Genomic DNA, 18,852 nt, shown 5'->3' with positions numbered 1-18,852 from the left:
TAAAGTTGCTTCTTTATTTCAGTTGTTATTATTACAGGTATTTCAGGTGTATGGCATATATTTTCTTCTGTGTACATAGTTCCTAGGGTTTCTTGCAATGGGCTGGAGGTTTGAGATTGCATTTTGGTCTTTTGTTTTGTCATTTTCCTATATTTCCATGTTTTGAGTGTTGTTCCAAGGCTTCTCCTGGCATCTTGGAAATTATCTCCTATGCCCTCGGCTCCTGGGACTGAATGGAGGTTGCTGAGCATGGTCCAGTCAGGCCCATAGGACCTCCTGTGCCTCCTCCATTGTTCCAGGAAGCTGGGCCAGGCACCTAACCACTGTGGATGATGTTCAGAGCTCTCTCTGGGCAAGGACCAATGCACTGGAACTCTCTTCACGTGCTTTCAACTCCTCTGATTAAAGAAGGTTGCTGGGTGTAATCTATCCGGACCACAAAACCTCTCAAGCCTAGTCTAGTGTGGCTGGAAGCTGGGCAGGTCCTTGACCACTGGGAGCGATGATCTTAAACTCTCCCAGGGCTTGGGATGGTGAGCAGAAACTCACTCCCACAGGGAGCCCAGTTCCCTCCTCAGGCAGCACGTTTCACTGTATTGAAAGGTCATTGGGTGTGGCCCAGGAAGACCTGAAACTTGTGAAGCCCAGTTTAGTGTGGCTGGAAGCTGGGCACGTCCTTTACCACTGGAGCAATGATCTTAAACTCTCCTGGGGCTTGGGATGGTGAGCAGGAACTCACTCCTGCAGGGAGCCTAGTTCCCTCCTCTGGCAGCACAGTTCTCTGGATTGAAAGAAGGTCACTGGGGCATGGCCCAGACAGGCCTGAAACCTGCAGAGCCCAGTCTAATGTGGCTGGAAGCTGGGTGCATCCTTGACCACTGGGAGTGATGATCTTCAACTGTCCCGGGGCTCAGATGGTGTGCAGGAGCTCACATCCTCGGGCAGCACAGTTCCCTCCTCTTACAGCACAGTTTCCTGGACTGAAAGCTGAAATTCTTAATACAATTTTTATTACAGTGGAAGCTTGTTATGACTACTGAAAGCCAAGATAATATTAACGTAATAAAATTTTCTTAGCCTAGTAACAAAGAGAGATTTTATGTCATTTATGCATTCAAGAAACATGATTAAAATCAATTTAAAATTTATCAAAGCACCTATTTTGGACTTTTAGCATTCTTATCTCTAGAAGTTTAGTGTGATATAACATTTAACAGAAATTTCTTTTTAAGCATGTCATGATTTAACAGCATGTATGCCCAGCATATGCAGTTAAGACAAAAATGAAACAAAGGGCAATATTTATGTTGAGTGGTGCTTTTACATCCTCCTGAACAACAAGATTGATGAACAAGGTTTATTCTTTTGCTGGGGAAAGGGATATATTAAAATCTCACAGTTGGAGATGAATAAAGGATAGAGGTATCTCTAGTGATTTAGAGATCATCTAGTTCCCTTATTATAAGTTCCATGGGAAGTCAATTGTCTTAATAAAATCCAGTTTATTCAAGAATATCATTCACTTTTGTTTATTTAATAAGTCGAAGTATAAAGTTGAGTTTCTTTATAAACAGGATGTATTATGCTGTACAAGTTTGTGATCTTGGTTGATATCTTTTCCTGAATTTAACATATTAAATAAAGATAGAAAGAACTACATAAGAAATCATGTTTGACCCTTAAAAAGACAGTAAATTTAACTGCATCAGAGAAAATCTGGCATCTTTAAAAATGTATGTACATAATAAGCTAACTTTAAGGTGAGGAATTTCAGAGTGAGATCTTTTGGTTAAAACACCTGAAATATTACGTGGTCTTTATATGCTGGGAAGATTCTTTGGCAGTTTCTGTCCTAACTGACAGATCAGAGGGGGACTAAACAGCCAAGTTTCATTTGGAACTTAACTGCTGAAAATATAGTCCAATTACTTCATGGGAAAATAATGGCCATCAAGAACAATAGATTTTAAGTTTGTTTATGTGACTAACAGAGGATGACAGCACCAAGATCTACAATCAGCAACAGGTAATGGACAGCTCTGTTTCCTGTTTAAACCAAGGCTAGTTGCAAGGGTCAGTGCTCTGTTTTAAAAGCAAGTGAACCAACATTTGAGGTCAATACATTTTAAGTTACTTACAAATTATTTCTTGCTGTTAGAACAGCTTGTCATTTCTTTTATTCTATTTAATGTCTGTTAAAATGTCAATATTTGTTAATTTCCCACTGAGCATGTTCTTGGCGTAACTGTTTCATGAGGTCATACAGCAATCTATCCAGAGTTTCTTTTCTAGTTCTCCATGCAGTCAAAGTCTTGTCAGTGCATGATGGCTTGAATTATACACTCAGAGTTAGAGCACATTAAATTTAGAACAAACAGCAGATAAAATTTGCAGATAAAATTGCATATTCGAGGATTTTTTAAATAGATCTTTTATAGTTGTTAATCACTTGATACATTTTTCACATTTTAGAGGAAAATTCTTATTTTTTTTCTTCATTCAGATGAAACTGTACTATAAAAGCATCATAAATTCTTTGGAGTATTTGGTTTTATTCATTTTGTAGTATAAAACTAAAAAGACATTTGATGCCCTTATGTTTAATATTTTTCTTCTTATTTTTAGGAGACTGTTGTGATGCTGAATTTCATGTGTCACCCATGGGTGGCATGGTTAGGAGTGCTGCTGTTCTTTGTCATGGTCACTCAGTCAGTCCTTAAACCAGCAATGCCTCCAGTGATCAAGAAGCAGCCTTTCAACATTTTCTGGGCTGCCCCAACAGTGTACTGTAAGGACTTCTTCAAAGTAGACATGAATCTTCAGGTGTTTAACATTATAACAAATCCTTTCGAGACTCAGAGTGGATCAACGATTGCCATCTTTTATCCAAATGAATTGGGATATTACCCTTATTTCTCTCAAAATGGAAAATCATTCAATGGTGGCATACCACAGAATATGAGCCTTTCTGCTCACCTTAGTAAAGCTACTACTGATATTGTAAAAACTGTCCCGTGGTGGCAATCAGAAGGACTTGTTATTATTGACTGGGATAATTGGAAACCCCAGTGGGTTAGAAACTGGGGCAACAAAATAATATATAAAAATCACTCTTTAGCCTTCACTAGAGACCACCATCCTGACTGGTCAGAAACAAAAGTGACAGCAGCTGCCCAACAGGAATTTGAAAATGCAGGAAGGAGTTTCATGAATGTTACTCTTACACTGGCTTTAGAAATGAGACCCAAACGCTTATGGGGCTTTTACCGCTATCCAGATTGCTATAATTATGATTATAGAATAAATCCAACGTTTTACACAGGCGATTGCCCAAATGAAGAAATTGTCCTCAATGACCAGCTCTCATGGCTGTGGAATAAAAGCACAGCACTTTATCCTTCAATACACTTGAATAAAGTGTTGAAGTCAAGTTTAAATGCATTGAAATTTGTTCATTACCGAATTAGGGAAGCCATGAGAATTGCTGAAATGGCTAGACCCGACTATGTTTTGCCAGTTTTTATTTTTTCCAGGCCATTTTATTTGAATAGTATTGAAATTCTGTCAGAGGTAAGTCACATTAAAAAAATGGACATTTGATGGAAAGATATAAAAAGTCTAGAAAAATGTTTTAGAAAACTTATTTCCCTTCAATAATGCATTATAATTTGTAATAGAGTAATTATATATCATATTAATATATTGATAGAATAGGATACTATTCTATCATGAAAGATATATATTTCTTCATAGCCTAATTCTGACACAATCTTACTATTGATAAGATGTGTACGTACAGTTTTTAGTTTATAATTTTTACCAACGCAGACTACACAAGCATTTTCTAAGGAAGAATTTTAAAACTTGAATTAAACAGTGTAATAAATAGATTAGAATTAAATAGATTAATTTTAATCAGGGAGAGATTTCTTTATATGAAAGTATAGCAGCAATTTTTTAGTTCAGAAACATGTAAAATTGAGCTTATGGTAAATTATTAACCAATTGTGTTTTTCATTTTATTGTATTTTTCTGTTTCAATTTATTATGTTAACTGAAAACATAGCATAGACTCTATTGATGATTTCTTTGAGTCTACAATATGATTTATCAGTATCTAGGCATTAAAAGTGGTTTATGTACATGGATACTTTCTTCAGGCTTGACACAGAGTAGGAGGCAAAGGTATAGATGTGCAAAGATTAACTTGTTTGGAAGACAATGAGTTCATAGATACTGGAAATGCTCAAGCTGTAGCTAGACTGTTACATTATAGAAAAGATGTAATCATTAGATGGGTGGCTACCTAAGAAGACCTTTAAACTTTCTTCCATACTGGAACCAACAATTTTGTTATTTTGGAGATAGGCATGTTGGATAGACAACACACAGTTTACTTCCTTAGATCATTCATTTATGTTTCAGGTAAGATCATTTCAAAACAATAGCAATTCTTCCTAAACAATTTCAGAGTAAAATCTATTGGCCTGAATATTATTGAATAGGATACATTGTTTTTAATCATTACAATGGAGTATTTATTCAATAAATTTAGGAGAAAAAGAATAATAGCATTACATCAACCAAATATTGAAGAAATCTTAGCAGTATCCAATCCATCAATAACTTGCATATGCATCCTTTATAACTTGGTTCTTTTATACCATTTCTTCATGAGGCACTTTCTGTATCAGAAACAAATATGTTTTTGGACAGTACTATTTCCTAGGGAGTTTTGAAGCATATTGAATTTACTTTGTCTGTTGAGTTCATACCACTAGTTCTAATTCTACTTTGTGGTATATCCTAGAATAACTTAAACTCTTCTTTTAAAATCCAGTATTCTGGATACTCTAAGACATTAGTCATCCTTTTCTCAGATTTCTCTCTAAAGTACTGCTTAAGTGAACAATTTCTCAAATCATGTCATTTTTCAAATGCTTTTTGGAAAAAGACTGGAATATTTATTTATTGAAAATTATTTATTGAATGCCTACAATGTGTTAGAAATGTTAGTGCTAACAATAGAAAATAGTAATAGTCCATCTAGTCAAATAGTTCATCTTGATAGAAAATGGTCACATTTTTATGCTTGTCTTAATATCTTTCTCATTCTTTGTATTACTAGAATATTAAAGAAATTATGAGTTATCTCTTTAAGCTTTACTTCATAAAGCAATAGACAATATATGTTCTCATCAAAAAGTATAGAATTACTTTAAAATATTTTCATGACTTTCTATATCCTTTTTTTTTCCCTTTTTATCAGTACTGGGGATCAAACTCACGACTGCCTGCTTGCAAGGCAGGCACTTATGCCACTGAGCTAAATCCCCAACCCCTGACTTTCTATATCCTTTCATGGTTTGAAAATCAACAAAAAGAATTGGTATTTTTCCCCTCCAATTGTTTAAGCAACATAAAATTTCAATGTATTTTTAAAATAAAACTCTCCTGATCTTTTCTTTAGAATTGTCCCAACCTAAATAAGAGACCTGACTTACGTTTAAGGAATCTAATACAATACTACTTAGTAGAATGAAAGAATAATTTCCATTTTTTTTGTATTAGACAAATTACAGAACATGAGTAGCAGTACAGCTTAGCATCCTCAATTGGAAAATCCAAAACCTGAAGTTCTCTCAAATCTGAAATTTTTTGAGCACTGACACAATAGAACAAATGAAAAATTCCACACCTGAGCTCAAGTTGCAGTTAAAATACAGGCACATTAGAGATGTTGGACAAAATTACAGCAGCCTATGCATATGAGGTTTACATATGGCAGAATTAAATTTTGTGTTTACACTTGAGTCATTTTACGGTTTATATCTAAAATATTTTCCAGAAGTGTCGCATGTTTTAAAGATGAATGGATTATTCAGGAACATACTCATCATTGTCTTCATCCATTTAGAGTTCAGAACCTGAATGCTCTTTTAGGAGGTGGGACTGTTTGCAGGCAGATCACTGTGGACGTGACCTGGGTGTATTCTTGTTCCCAGATCCTCTGCTCTCCCTCTTCCTTCCTGAGTTCTATCGGTTGAGCACTTTTCCCTTTGGCATGTCCCTCTGCCATCCTGTTTCTGCCTTGGAGCTAGCTGACTATGGGCTCAAACTGTGAGCCAAAATAACTTCTCTTCCTTTAAATGGTGGGTGTCAGGTATTTTGTCCCAGGAATGGGAAAGTGACTAATAGAGGTCACATCCCCACAGTACCTCACTGTAAATATGTAGATATTCCAGTCTTAAAAAAATCTGAAACTGCGAAATTCTAAGCACTTCTCCCCTAGATTTTAACCTCTGTTACTAGAATTTTTCCCTAGTGTAGGAATGTTCTGTGGTGACATTGTCACTTACTCATGCAATCTTTGAATCCTTCACCTTTGCACTGAATTTCTAATATTGCTTAGTGGAGGAAAGAATGAAGATTACAACCTCTTTGGTACCTAATCAACTGGAGAGTCACCTGGATGTCTCCTTTCTGCTCTTTGCACTGTTTCTTAGATAATTAAAAATTACCCAGCTCAATTTACAAATAACTCTCTACTCTTCCTCCTCTTTATAAAACTGGCACTGCCTTTTTTGGGTCCCTATTATTTTTTTTTGAACAATGTCTATCCTCTCCCAACGGTGCTTCTGACGATACCATCTTGACCTTTCTTTACAATGCATTGAATTATACACCCGCCAAAATGGATTTTAAAGTTGCAAATTTATATCTTTTCAATGCTGAATTGTATTTGCATTATGTTTATAAACAAGAATTTATATACTTTTACTTATTCCACAAATCGCATGTGCTTTACCAAAAGAAGTTAATGACTGTTCTCTGAGCCCCTGCCCTTAGTCTTTTTTCTAGAAATGAAACTCATTCTGAAAGATTTATTTGAAATTTCACCATTTCAAGTAAGGGGCCTTCCCAAACCCTTTCATGTAGAATTAAACATTTCTTCAAATCTTTACATGATTTGTGGGTACTATTAATATACATAATAGTTTATTATAACATAGTTATTGTTTTTATGTCTGTCTCACACATCGCTCTAAAGAATTACCACAGGAAAGGGAATTGAAATGCTTTTCATTTTTATATCCTCCGTATCTAGAATGTTTTCTGAAAAATTCTAAGTATTTTTCAAATAAACTAACAAAGCAAGGTGGAATAGTTTTTTCCTGGTCTCCTGGTCTTTTGCTTTACAAAGAAAGATAAAATCATTGTTTTCTTTATCATGGTTGAAGGGGTTGAGTCTTATTGAATTATCAACAATTAAATTTTGTTTGGCAGAAACTGCTTCTGAGGCCTCTTCTCTTTTCTAGGAGGACTTAGTGCATACAATTGGCGAAAGTGCTGCCTTAGGGGCAGCAGGAATAATATTGTGGGGAGGACGTGAATATATTGCATCAAAGGTAAGCAATTATTTTTTTCAGTATCTTGAATATACTCTAGATAAGAGCTTTTAAAACAAGTCACATCAGAGTCAGAACAGCTGCTGGTTTTCTGGTGCCTTGACTTTATTTATTTTTTATTAGTACATGTTTGAAGTACATAATGTTTATATTCCTTGTGTGGCGTTGGTGCATGGTCACAGCACATCTTCATTCCTTTCTTCATCCCCCTTTTCTCTTCTTCCCCTTCCTCTCTCCATCATTTGATCCCCTTCACATTTGAGAAAAGACTTTTTCCCTGCTTCCTATTATCTATATTTTATTTTGTTCTTTGTACTTTGAGTTTGTAAGATAACAAAACATGCAATATTTAAGCTTGCATGTCTGATTTATCTTACTTAACCTTGTGGTCTCAAGGTGCACTTGCTTTCCTATAAATAACTCAGGTTTATTATTATTTATCACAGGTTAGTATTACATTGCATGCAAATATGTACCACATTTTCTTTATTCATTAAACTAAAAAGTACAAGGATCAACATTGTTTAGCATCTACTTTGTGTCAGCCACTGTGGTTAGAAGGTTGAAAGAAAAAAGAATTGTCAATCTGGCAGCCAAAAGTGAGAAACTGATTATTATATCCTAAGGGTGTAATTTTGGGAATATTAATTCACTTGAGTCGCAAGTCCTTTATTTAAAAATTATGCTAGAATTAAACTTATATGCAATAATTTTAATAGATAAAATAAATTTTATGATAAAAACATAAAAATTTAAAAGTATTTCATTCACATTAAGAAGGGTGAGGTCTGTAAAAATTATTCCTTATTTTATTCATTATCTATGAAAAATGCATATGGGAGAAAAATACTTCTGTATAAAGGTTCAACTATTCTATACAGCAGATTGCTCGTACTTATTTAGAATGAATGAACTTCTTATATCCCTTGACACTGTCTTATATACCTTGACACTACTTTTCTATCCCCTGATTTTATGAGTTTTACTTTTTATATAACTTTTGTAAGTAGAATAAAGTACTACTTGTCCTTCCATGATTTCTTTAATATAGCAAAATCTTCTCTAGATTACTCTGTGTTGCAAGAAAATGGCAGGATTTCCATCTCTTTTTAAAACTGAGTGATATTCTGTTGTAGATATATATCACACTGTTTTAATTCATTCATCCCGTGATAAATACTTGGATTCTTTCCATATCTTTGCTACTGTGAATGATTTTTCAGCAAATATGGAAGGGTAGATAATTCTACAAGATCATAGTTTCACTTCTTTCGGATATATATACTCATAAATATGCAGGGGTTTGTGACCATGTGCATGCATGATGTATATATAATATGGCAGTTCTTTTTTTAATTTTTGGAGGAACTCCCATATTGCTTTCTGTAGCTTCTGTAACTTTTCACATTCCAACTAACATTGTGAAAGGGCTCCAATTTTTCTACAATGTCACAATGCTTATTAAATCTAACTTTTAAAAAAAATTTTAATCATTGAAAAATAAATGAACGGATTCTTTTGGATAAAAATTCAAAATTAGAAGCTAAAAGCAGATAGATAAACTGGAGATCAGGAGTTTGCCATAAATGGTGAAATATCACTCACTAGATTCTAGGAAACTGATAGCCATTGAAGCAGGTAGGAACTAAAACAGAACTCCCAAGAACACACAAGTGAGAGAGGTTGCAGAGAATTGGAGTAGGAAGAAAGAGTAAGTACTAAAAACACCTCTTACTACTCTGTCAACTAGTGATCAACACTGCTGACAGCTGAGTGAAATCCAAATGAAATGCCATGCTAAGAAGTCTTGTGTCTTGCCTGATGAAAGAATTCCCTGGTCAAAAAACTATGCATGACTAAGCATTTAATGTTGGTAATTACTTTGTCTATGTCCATATGTTTTAATACTTGGTATTCTAACTTTTGTATTCTTCTAATGTATTTATTTATTTATTTTTATCTTTTTGAGACAGGGTCTCTCTATGCAGTTCAGGCTGGCCTCGAGCTCACTTTGTAGCCTAGAATGGTCTCAAACTCTCAACAATCCTCCTGCCTCAGCTTCCCAAGGGCTGGGATTATAGGCGTGAGCCACCACACCCAGCATTCTTCTAATTTCTTTGAAATTGTATTTGAATTTTTCTTTGGTTAAATTATTACTTGGGAAAGTATTTTACTCTGTTAAAGATAGGAATTTTTGCTTATTCATAAATATCCAGATTTGGAACAGACTATGGAGACTAGTTGGGAACTACTGAAACAGTCCAGGTGAGAGCTCTTGGTGATCTGACCCAGAAGAGTAGCACATGGACTGGAACAGTAGCAAGGGCTGACTTCTGGTCCATTTTAATAGACAGACTGCGAAGGACTTGCGGGGGTATTAGGTGTGAGAGGAGAAAAGAGTAGAGAATGACTCCAAAGTTTTGCTTCTGGGCACTGGAAAGAGAGGGTTGGCACAGAGTGAAGATGTTCTTGAAGCTAAGTGAAGAAGGTGTTTCAGTAAGTAGATCTGGGACAGAAAGAGGGATGCCCAAGTGGAACATGACTGTATTTGTCTGAGTTCTTATTTCTCTTAATTATAGTTTTCCTAATTTCTCTGTCTGTCTCATTCTTCCTCTTTTCCTTCCTTTTTTCCTTTCTTGTTTCAGTTATTTGCCTATTTCATTTCAGTCTACATTTCTTTCTCAGAAATATCCTCAGATCCCTCAAACAAGGAGTCTTGCCCTGACGAGAAACCAGCATGTGTTCTTAAATATGATATAAGGCTAGCAGTGCTTGGAACAAATGCTGCTCTTCATAGGTTTTGTAGTACCTGCTGTTTCCTAAAGTGCTGTTTTGTTTAATGACCTGACATTAAGAGATCTATTCTGTCTTATGATTTTTCCATTTGAATTTCCCAAACATTTCATAGATGGAGTCACAGCTTTGAGGTTTAATTTCCTGTGATTAAGGAAGTAGCCCATAGTTCTGAGTTAACTGACTTTTAAATTATGCAGCACTGTTATTGTTGATAGAATGACTGAGATGTTAAGGAAAACTCAATTTATTAATGAATCTGTTAGGTTTGCACCTTGGTCCTTTTGTATGGATAAAAGTCAGCAATTGTCAAAGTTACAGCTAGATTCTTAGGGGTCAGCTAATGATGTTACTTCAGTTAGGCCTGTCCTTGCAAGAAGCACAGTCTGACCACCTGTAAGTAGAACTGTAACCTAGTGCTAAGCCCAGGGTCCTGGGTGTATCTGTACTCAGTGGCTGACTTGTGGGAAGATGAGCTTTCTTACAGTCATTGGATCTTTTGTCCTAGTACAGGTGACATCAGCATTTGGTTGTATGTAACGATCACTTATATTTGACCTCCTACAGACTAAAAGATAAATGAAGTATGGTGTATTTATATTATAAAATGAAATAAAACTGAAAAATATATGTATATATGAGATAAATTAAATATCAATGTTTAAAACTTTTTAAAATGGCATGTACTTAAAAAGCAACTTGCAGAAAAATGTTACCCACACATATATACACAAATTCATAAAACCATGCTACATATTGTTTAAAGTCATAAATACAGACACATACATACATGTGTGTGAGTGTGTGTGTATGTGTGTTTGTGTTATAAAATGTGGAGGGAAGACTAACCACCAACTTTAGGAGCATTATTACCTCTGACTTAGCAGTGTTAGAAAAACCCAAACTAATGTGTTTCAGCTTTGAATACATTTTACAACTAAAATTAAAAAATTTAAATCATATTTAAAATGTTAGTAGAAATATCTGTATACATGAGGGAAGAATCTCAGGTGGGAAATGTAGGATCATTGTTCCTCGGACACGATATGAAATTAGGTTGGGTCATAGTCTTTCTCATCCATGGTCTTTCTTAATTGGGTTAGGGCTTAGGTATCATATTTATAAATAAATAAAGGCTTGTCATCATTTAAGTGAGTAACCTACTGAAATCCTCTTTACCCTTACCATTATACTTCAGGCATTAATATTTCCTGGATAACAGAACCACATTGTAAGATTTCTGTCTTTCTTACAGGAGGCCTGCTTGTCGGTGCAGCGATCTATTCAGTGGCCTTTGGGTCCCTACGCTGTGAATGTGACAACTGCAGCCAAGCTCTGTAGTCAAAGTCTATGTAGCAACCACGGGAGATGTGTTCGAAAAACACCTGAATCATCCTTTTATTTGCATATGCCTGAAAGCAGCAGCAAGAAACACATCTCAAACAAGAGCTTCAGCTTTGTCCTTTCTGAAAAGAATAAGCAGAAGACAATAATGGACATGAAGGAAGGATTTATGTGCCACTGCTATTATGGCTGGCACGGGGAGTCTTGCCTTGACTCTTCAGATCTCTTGAGTTGGAAGAACAAGGCTCCTACTGCTAACTTTAATTTACCAGTGTTTCTTGGCCTAATCATATCTGCAATTCCACTGAATATTTTTTATTCTCTACTACAATGTCACTTTTTGTTTGACTGAACAATAGAAAATGTTGACTTTCTGTAACTTGAAGCCTCTTCTAAAATATTTACTGGCTTTAAACTAAAAATTAAAAACAATCATTGACTCCATTCACTGGTACAGTAATTACTTGTTGGAAGTTTACTTCATGTTAGGTGACGATGATGCAAATGTGGATAGATCTGTCTTTGGGGAGCTTAACTTCTTTCCAGAAAATGAAAAATAATATATAATCAGATACTCAGGTATCTTGGGGTAATATGTGTTGTGTAAAATAAAGGAATTAGGGAGCATGAGAAAGCACTGGAAATTTTGTACAGTCAAATGTGCCTTTCTAGAGACCTGACCTGCAGACAGGGGGAGCAGATCAAGAAAATGTATCAGAAATGCACCCTTGAAACAAGAATAGGAAATCAAAACAAAATAACTGCACTCTAGACAGTGACCCCAGGATCAAATCATAGAGACAAGTGATTTCTGGTAATGAGTGCTGTAGGTCTTAATATTATCTAATGGATCTTCAACATTCATTTGGCAGTCATCAATATCAAAAGACAAGTCCTATTAAAATCAAACCAATGGAATTTATACTGGAAATTCTTTTATTATATAATTGTTATTTAGTTAAATTACACTGTATCCAGGTGATTCATTAGCTTTCAATAGATCACCGTTTGAACAATTCATGCAGCCACTTGACTGCCTTTAATTATAATCCTGATCATTGTAAACAAGGACTCAGAGGAAATTATAATACGATGTCTCTTTAGATTTTTTTTTTTTTTGATACTAGGGATCAAACTCACTACCTTGTACTTGTCAGGCAGGCTCTTGTGCTGCTAAGCTAAACCCCCAGCCCCAATACTGTTTCTCTTCTTAAGTTAGAAAAGATACTTTCCTTCCCAAGTTTTGCATTTTTATATGTATTCCATCTTGGCCTACAGATAGAGGCTTAATAGGCAGATCACATTTGCATTTCTACTTTGATTCATTAGTTCATTCATTCATTCATTCATTCATCCTTCTTTCATTCAATTGGGGGAGAAGTAAAAGTTAAAGAGGCAATGAAATGTAGTAAGCTAAACTGAGTACTACCTGATGTTTCCCTGTTTTTTTTGGTATATTGTTGCATCAAGGTTGTTATTATAGAAATTAGATTTTTTTTAAATTTAGGAGTTAGATTTTTATGATTAAGCACAAAATATTTTTATAGCTATTACAATTGTTACTAAGGCATTAAAAGTAAATTATTATATCAGAATTCTGACATTGAATGTATTTCAGTAAAGTAGTAAAAAGCAAATATTATTCAATATTATCATCATTTTGAAAATGAAGAAAGAAATATGGCGTGAATGAACAAGGTGAACCTAATTTTGCCCAAACATCAATTAATACCTCAAATATAGAACACACATCGGTTCACTGTTTAAATTAGTCGGAAGGATTGAGGCAGGTGGGAAACAGTCTTCTGTATAATAGATACACAAAAGAAAATAGGAATTCTTCTAATATTATCATCCAAGATAATCATTTAAATTTTCTAAATAAAAAATATTACCAAAATTTATTGCACTTGTACTTAATAGAAAGCAAAAAAAACCCCAACATGCAAGTAATAATGGATTCTTCATATTTCGTTTGTAAACAAAAAATCTGCTCAAGTTAAAAACAGTTTACAAATGCATCAGCTTTCACTGTGATTTACTTTGTAGGACATGATTTTGGGTGTCCAGATGATAAATTTAGCTAACACTTTCATAAAACTGAGAGGATACTAAGTTAAACCTACAGACAAACACACATATCTTCATATTTTCTGAAATGAATGATCACAATTTAAATTATCTTAATTTTAAGATGATTTTCCAAGAGAAATTAATAAAGGATTTATCTGTTAGTAATCTATCCCAAAAATATTGCAAATAACTGTAGTAAATGAAAGTATAGTAAGTAGTACCTGTCCAAGGCCTAAAGGTAGTTTGTCTCTACCCTGAGTTACCTAACCAGGGACAGTGTAGCTGTTGTCCAAGACAGCATTGTTTCTTACTTCTCATTAATTGTTCAAAAATCCCTCTTTCTGTTTATTGTAACAAAAACTTTTATATTAAACACTTGTTTTCCCAGTCATTATTGTTCCATGAGACTTTTTTTAAATCAGAAGAAATGTGTGTGTTCATCTCGTGTATGACTAATAAAGACCAAAAAGTATAATCATACTTTATTCGATTTGTGTTGTATTTATTTTTACATTAAAGATATTATTTACAAAAATTTCTGATGTTCTCTTTTGAGTTAGACTTCCCTGGTCAGAATAATTTTTTTCAATAGTTTTCAAATGAATTCCTTTTTCCATTTTCTCTGTTTATTTATGATATTAGATGAGTTTTGTCTCTACTCCATCTTGGTTCCTATAAAACAGTCTAAATTTGTCTTTTTTTTTATTACAAATTTATTTAACATTTTTCTAGAATATCACTTTGGTCTTTACTTTTTTTGTCTTTTTGAGACAGGGACTCGCTATGCAGTTCAGGCTGGGCTTGAGCTTACTTTGTAGCCCAAGTTGGTTTCAAACTCTCAACAGTCCTCCTGCCTCAGCCTCCCAAGTGCTGGAATTACAGGTATATGCCATCATGCCTAGCTTTTGTCTTTATTTTGAGGGCCACAGATTATAAATTGAGTCTAGGGGATGTCCCAGACTATACTTGTCTTTCCCTTTGAACCAAATTGGTCTGAGGAAACTCCTTACCATCTGGCCCCACCATCCTCATCAACCCTTGTTAGCATAAGACTATCACTTCCTCTGAGTTATCAGATAATCCCCTTAGCATTTTTTTTTAATCAATAAATGTCCACCTTCTGTCTGCTTCGTGGCCCTGTGGCATTTTGTTCCATGTGAACAATTGGTCACCGCAGTTCCCCATCACTTGCTCTTTCTTTTCATGGGGTGTCCTAACACTTCACAGAAAATTGGGGACTCCCTGTGGGGTCCTTCATACTTTTCTATATTTTAGTAATCATAATTAATTTCAAAGAAATCTCTGGGGAATAATGTGACTGGTCTTTTTTCTTGGTAGCCTATTTTTGATTTGTAGACTCAACAACTTATTAAGTCTGCTAGAAAACATTAATTATATTTTTTATTATTGCTACTTGCTACATACTTTACTATGCTCCATTTTCTCTGTTATCCCTTGTTCCCTTTAACTTCTCTTTCACATTGTTGGTCAGAAATAACTGTTGGGCAATCATTGGTCATCATTTATATTTATGAAGGAGAGATACTGAAAAAAATGTATCGTAAGGATCCCTCATATTCTTTACTCCTGCATTTGTCTGAATATATTTATTCAACAGAATTATTGCATCACACTGGAGGATGGACTCCGTGGAAGGGAGTGGGGAGTGTTAAGTGACCTTTCATCTGGAGCATGTGAGCAGAAAAGCACTCAGGTTGGTGGGGACCCCTATAATTACCAAAGTAAAAAGAAAATTGCCACGGGAGAGGGAGAGGAGTGCCTTTCCCTCTTGAGGTAAACTTTTGCTATCTCTTTGTGCCTGTGTAGGGTGACACAGCTATACCCATTGTAGCTTTTGTATTTGATCCAATGTACAAACTGAACTCTGAAGAGGAAGACATACTTAAATATTCTGAGGTAAAATGTTTGAGTTGCTCACCCTTCTACACACTTTTGGAAAATTGAATGGTCTGACTGGTTCTGCTGTCTTGGAAATATTATTTTAGTTGGTTGCTCCAATAAATGGACATTTATCTACTTATTTTTTTTGAAACTTACAATTTGTCTTTCCAATGGAAGGAACAACTCATACCTCTAAATTAACTTTCTTCTATGGTTTTTGTTTTGTTTTGTTGTTTTAATTTTTTTTAGCCAATTTTTTAGACAATTTTTTTAGCCATTAATTGTATTAGATTCAATTGTGTTTTCTTGATCTGATACTTAATGTTCCATTAAGGGTACATTAGTCAAATATCATCAAGACTAGTACATTAAGATCTATTTATTTTTAAATAAAAAACATGGAGCACAAATCACTTGACTCCTTTTTCAAATCTGTGAATCTTAAATGTATGGTTTTTGTTTTTTACCTCCCTATTTTTTAACTAAAGTCTCAATCAGTTTTCTTTCTCCTTATATCAGTAAATTTAAATTGGATATTTTGAGAAAGCAATGGTCACTTGCATAGTACTAAGATGCTTTTAAGAGAGCCTGAGTTTGGTTAGAAAGAGCTTTAATGCAAGCCTCTGGTTTAACTTGGAGAACTGAGTCACCCCTGTAATGACATGTTTTTCTGAAGGGAGAGAGGATCCTTTGCCAATCCACCTCTGTTTTGCACTAGGTTGACTAAAGGACAAGCAACAAACAAAAGCAAAGGTAAAATATACTTTTAGTTTTGTTTGAAAAAAAAGATTATTTTAGAAATGTGCTTTCTTAAAACTGTTAGAAGAGAACTAATTTAATTTCTTGGAAAACTCCAACACTGACTTTATTAGACTAAATTTATTTACTATTCAAATGCATTACCTTTCAGAATATGAGGCTACTTTTATAAACCCAACACCTTCAAAATGCAGTTGTTATTTTTTATTACAATTCATATTTAAAAATGTTTTCAATGGCTATTCAAGATTTATTTTACTTCTGTGTGCATAGTTTCTCTGAAAATCAGCATTTTATAGTGCATTGGCTCATCGTAACCTAATACTTTACTGGTGAAAACAGCAGAATGTATTCCATAAAGCATGTTAGTAAACTGCAGATCCATCACAGGACCATAGCTCTATGACAGACCCACAACTGTAATACTTTTTTTATAATGACAACTTTGAAGAGTTCCTCATGATAACGTAAGTGTTTCCCATCACAGTATAAGTGCATTGATCTGATAAAGATTTTATTTTTATATAATCTTTAGTGAAACAAGTTTCTCACTACATTCTATAATTGTATGTACTATGATGGCTATTTTTAAAATATTGTTATGCAGAACAGAAACAGCAGTTTCTTGAAAGTACACAGAATTTAAAAGTACTCGGAAAGGGGCTGTTTGGGGAGTCATAAAATAAGTTTTAAATTGCCCTTCCAAGTACTAATATTAAGTGACTACATACAAGTACTTCAGAAAAGAAAGTCTTTTAGTAATTGAGAAGTATATATATATGCATATAGATAAATAAACTTTGCTGAGAAGAGAAAGTAACAAAATAGTATGGAAAAGATAAATTTTAAATTATAATTTATTAGAGAGAAAAAAATCTTAGTCAAGAAATTTCTTAAATGTCATCAAACATCTGTCTACACAAATCGAAGATAAGTTAAAGATTTGAAAAACCATTACTTGAATAACATAGTTTAGGCAGTAAAATTTATACTGCTAAATCTGTCATTCTCAGCTTCTGAGTAACTAATCTGCAAGTGTTCTTTTTCTCACTTTACGCTAAAAACAAAATAAAATAAAACAAAACAGAACAGAAACCTCAAGGCAAAACGTTTGACCCTGCATAGGCTTATTTTGCTTACGTGAATTATCTTCCACTCTCTTTGACCTTTTTATACAAAGCCTTTCTTTCTACATTTCTCATGTATTTCCTCATTTTTAGAAGCAGGCAACACTCACACATCATGATGTAGGAAGACTGTATCACCAAGTAGTCCTGTTTATTTCATGCTTTTGCAATTCCTGCATTAAATGAGGCCCATATTATACTGTTGAGACACTTATTGGTGAATATGATGCTACTGTGGCAATATTCAAGAAAGCTTAGTTGTATAATTAATTTCAATGTTGCTTGCAATTAGAATTCAGCTTTCTGATGAAAGGAGGATTTTTCATTGAAGTACTCAGATTTTTAATTAATGGGTAAGTAATCATGAGGAAAGAGAAGTTGTTACATGGAGAAACCTAAGAAAATTAAAGAAAAAATTAATTTCCAAAAATAATCACTGCAGAGATTCTTAATTTTTCATTTTTTATAATCATAATATGTAATATTTTCTAGCAATAAACTATCTGAATTTGATTTTTCCTTAGGAAAACCCAACAAATTCAGTAAGTTAAACTATATTTATACTTACAATTTATAGTTACTTGTTTCTTGAAATCTTTGTCTCCTTAGTTTAGTATTTTTCTTGATTTTTTTCCTCTACTTGTAATAGAATTGCAGATTCTGAATTTCTAATTTATGTTGTTAACAAGTATATTTGAAGTTTTGAGTTTTTTCAAAAATAAAAACACAGCATGGTTATAAGATAATAAGCTAATTTTTACTAAAACCTGGTGGTAATCAAGCTAATTGGCGGACCGAGTTACAGTATTAAAAGCTTTATATTTAATCCATAAATTACATCTAAAGTGGAAGCCTAAATTCTTAGACAGATATGAAATAGTAATGTTGCTAAGCATGCAAGATGTAAATGTAAAAAGTGAAGAAAATACATGCAAACACTATTGCATCTACTCTTACTTTATGATTCCAAATCTTTTCAAGTTGGTTAATTTTGCTTTTTTCTTAATTTTTATTTTTATTAGTACCTGTTTGCAGTGCGTAATGATTACTTGCATCATGGGGAATGAGTACTGCATGTAATACATTTTAATATTTTAATTGTTCTTACATTTCCTTTCCTTTTACTACATCCCACCTCCCTTCATCTTTATATTTCTTTCCCATTTGCAACAGATCTACCTCCCTGTTTCCTATTCAGGTTGCTTAATTTTGATGGATCTGACAATTTATAGACAAGTTCACTGAAGTTGCATAGAACAGGAAGCATAGGAGTAGGATTGGAGATAGGATGCAAAGGAAACTAATTACAGTGTGTAAAGGTCTTGTAAATCCAAACATGAATCAATTAAATAAAGAAGGCCAGAATGTATTATTGAAATGTCCACCTGACAGTCTAATTCACTGGAATTACTGTCTGTGTTACAAAATCGGTATCCACGTGAAAC

At 34.0% G+C, this 18,852-nt stretch overlaps 1 protein-coding gene across 1 annotated transcript; it reads left to right on the top strand.

Moving 5' to 3' along the window:
- Positions 1–1,851: 1,851 nt before the first annotated feature.
- LOC100724497 (hyaluronidase-1-like) lies at positions 1,852–11,894 on the top strand. Its single transcript, XM_005006050.2, is given in 5 exon segments — positions 1,852–2,026; positions 2,626–3,570; positions 7,320–7,409; positions 11,458–11,854; positions 11,857–11,894. Coding segments are annotated over 4 exon segments (1,458 nt in total). The 5' UTR covers positions 1,852–2,026; positions 2,626–2,637.
- Positions 11,895–18,852: the final 6,958 nt, after the last annotated feature.

The sequence above is a fragment of the Cavia porcellus genome, unplaced genomic scaffold, assembly GCF_034190915.1.
Source record: "Cavia porcellus strain 051 isolate PalLab524CR breed Dunkin Hartley unplaced genomic scaffold, mCavPor4.1 scaffold_2, whole genome shotgun sequence".
Taxonomy (NCBI): domain Eukaryota; kingdom Metazoa; phylum Chordata; class Mammalia; order Rodentia; family Caviidae; genus Cavia; species Cavia porcellus.
The sequence above is the reverse complement of the archived record's forward strand: the minus strand, read 5'-3'. Positions and strand labels throughout refer to the sequence as shown.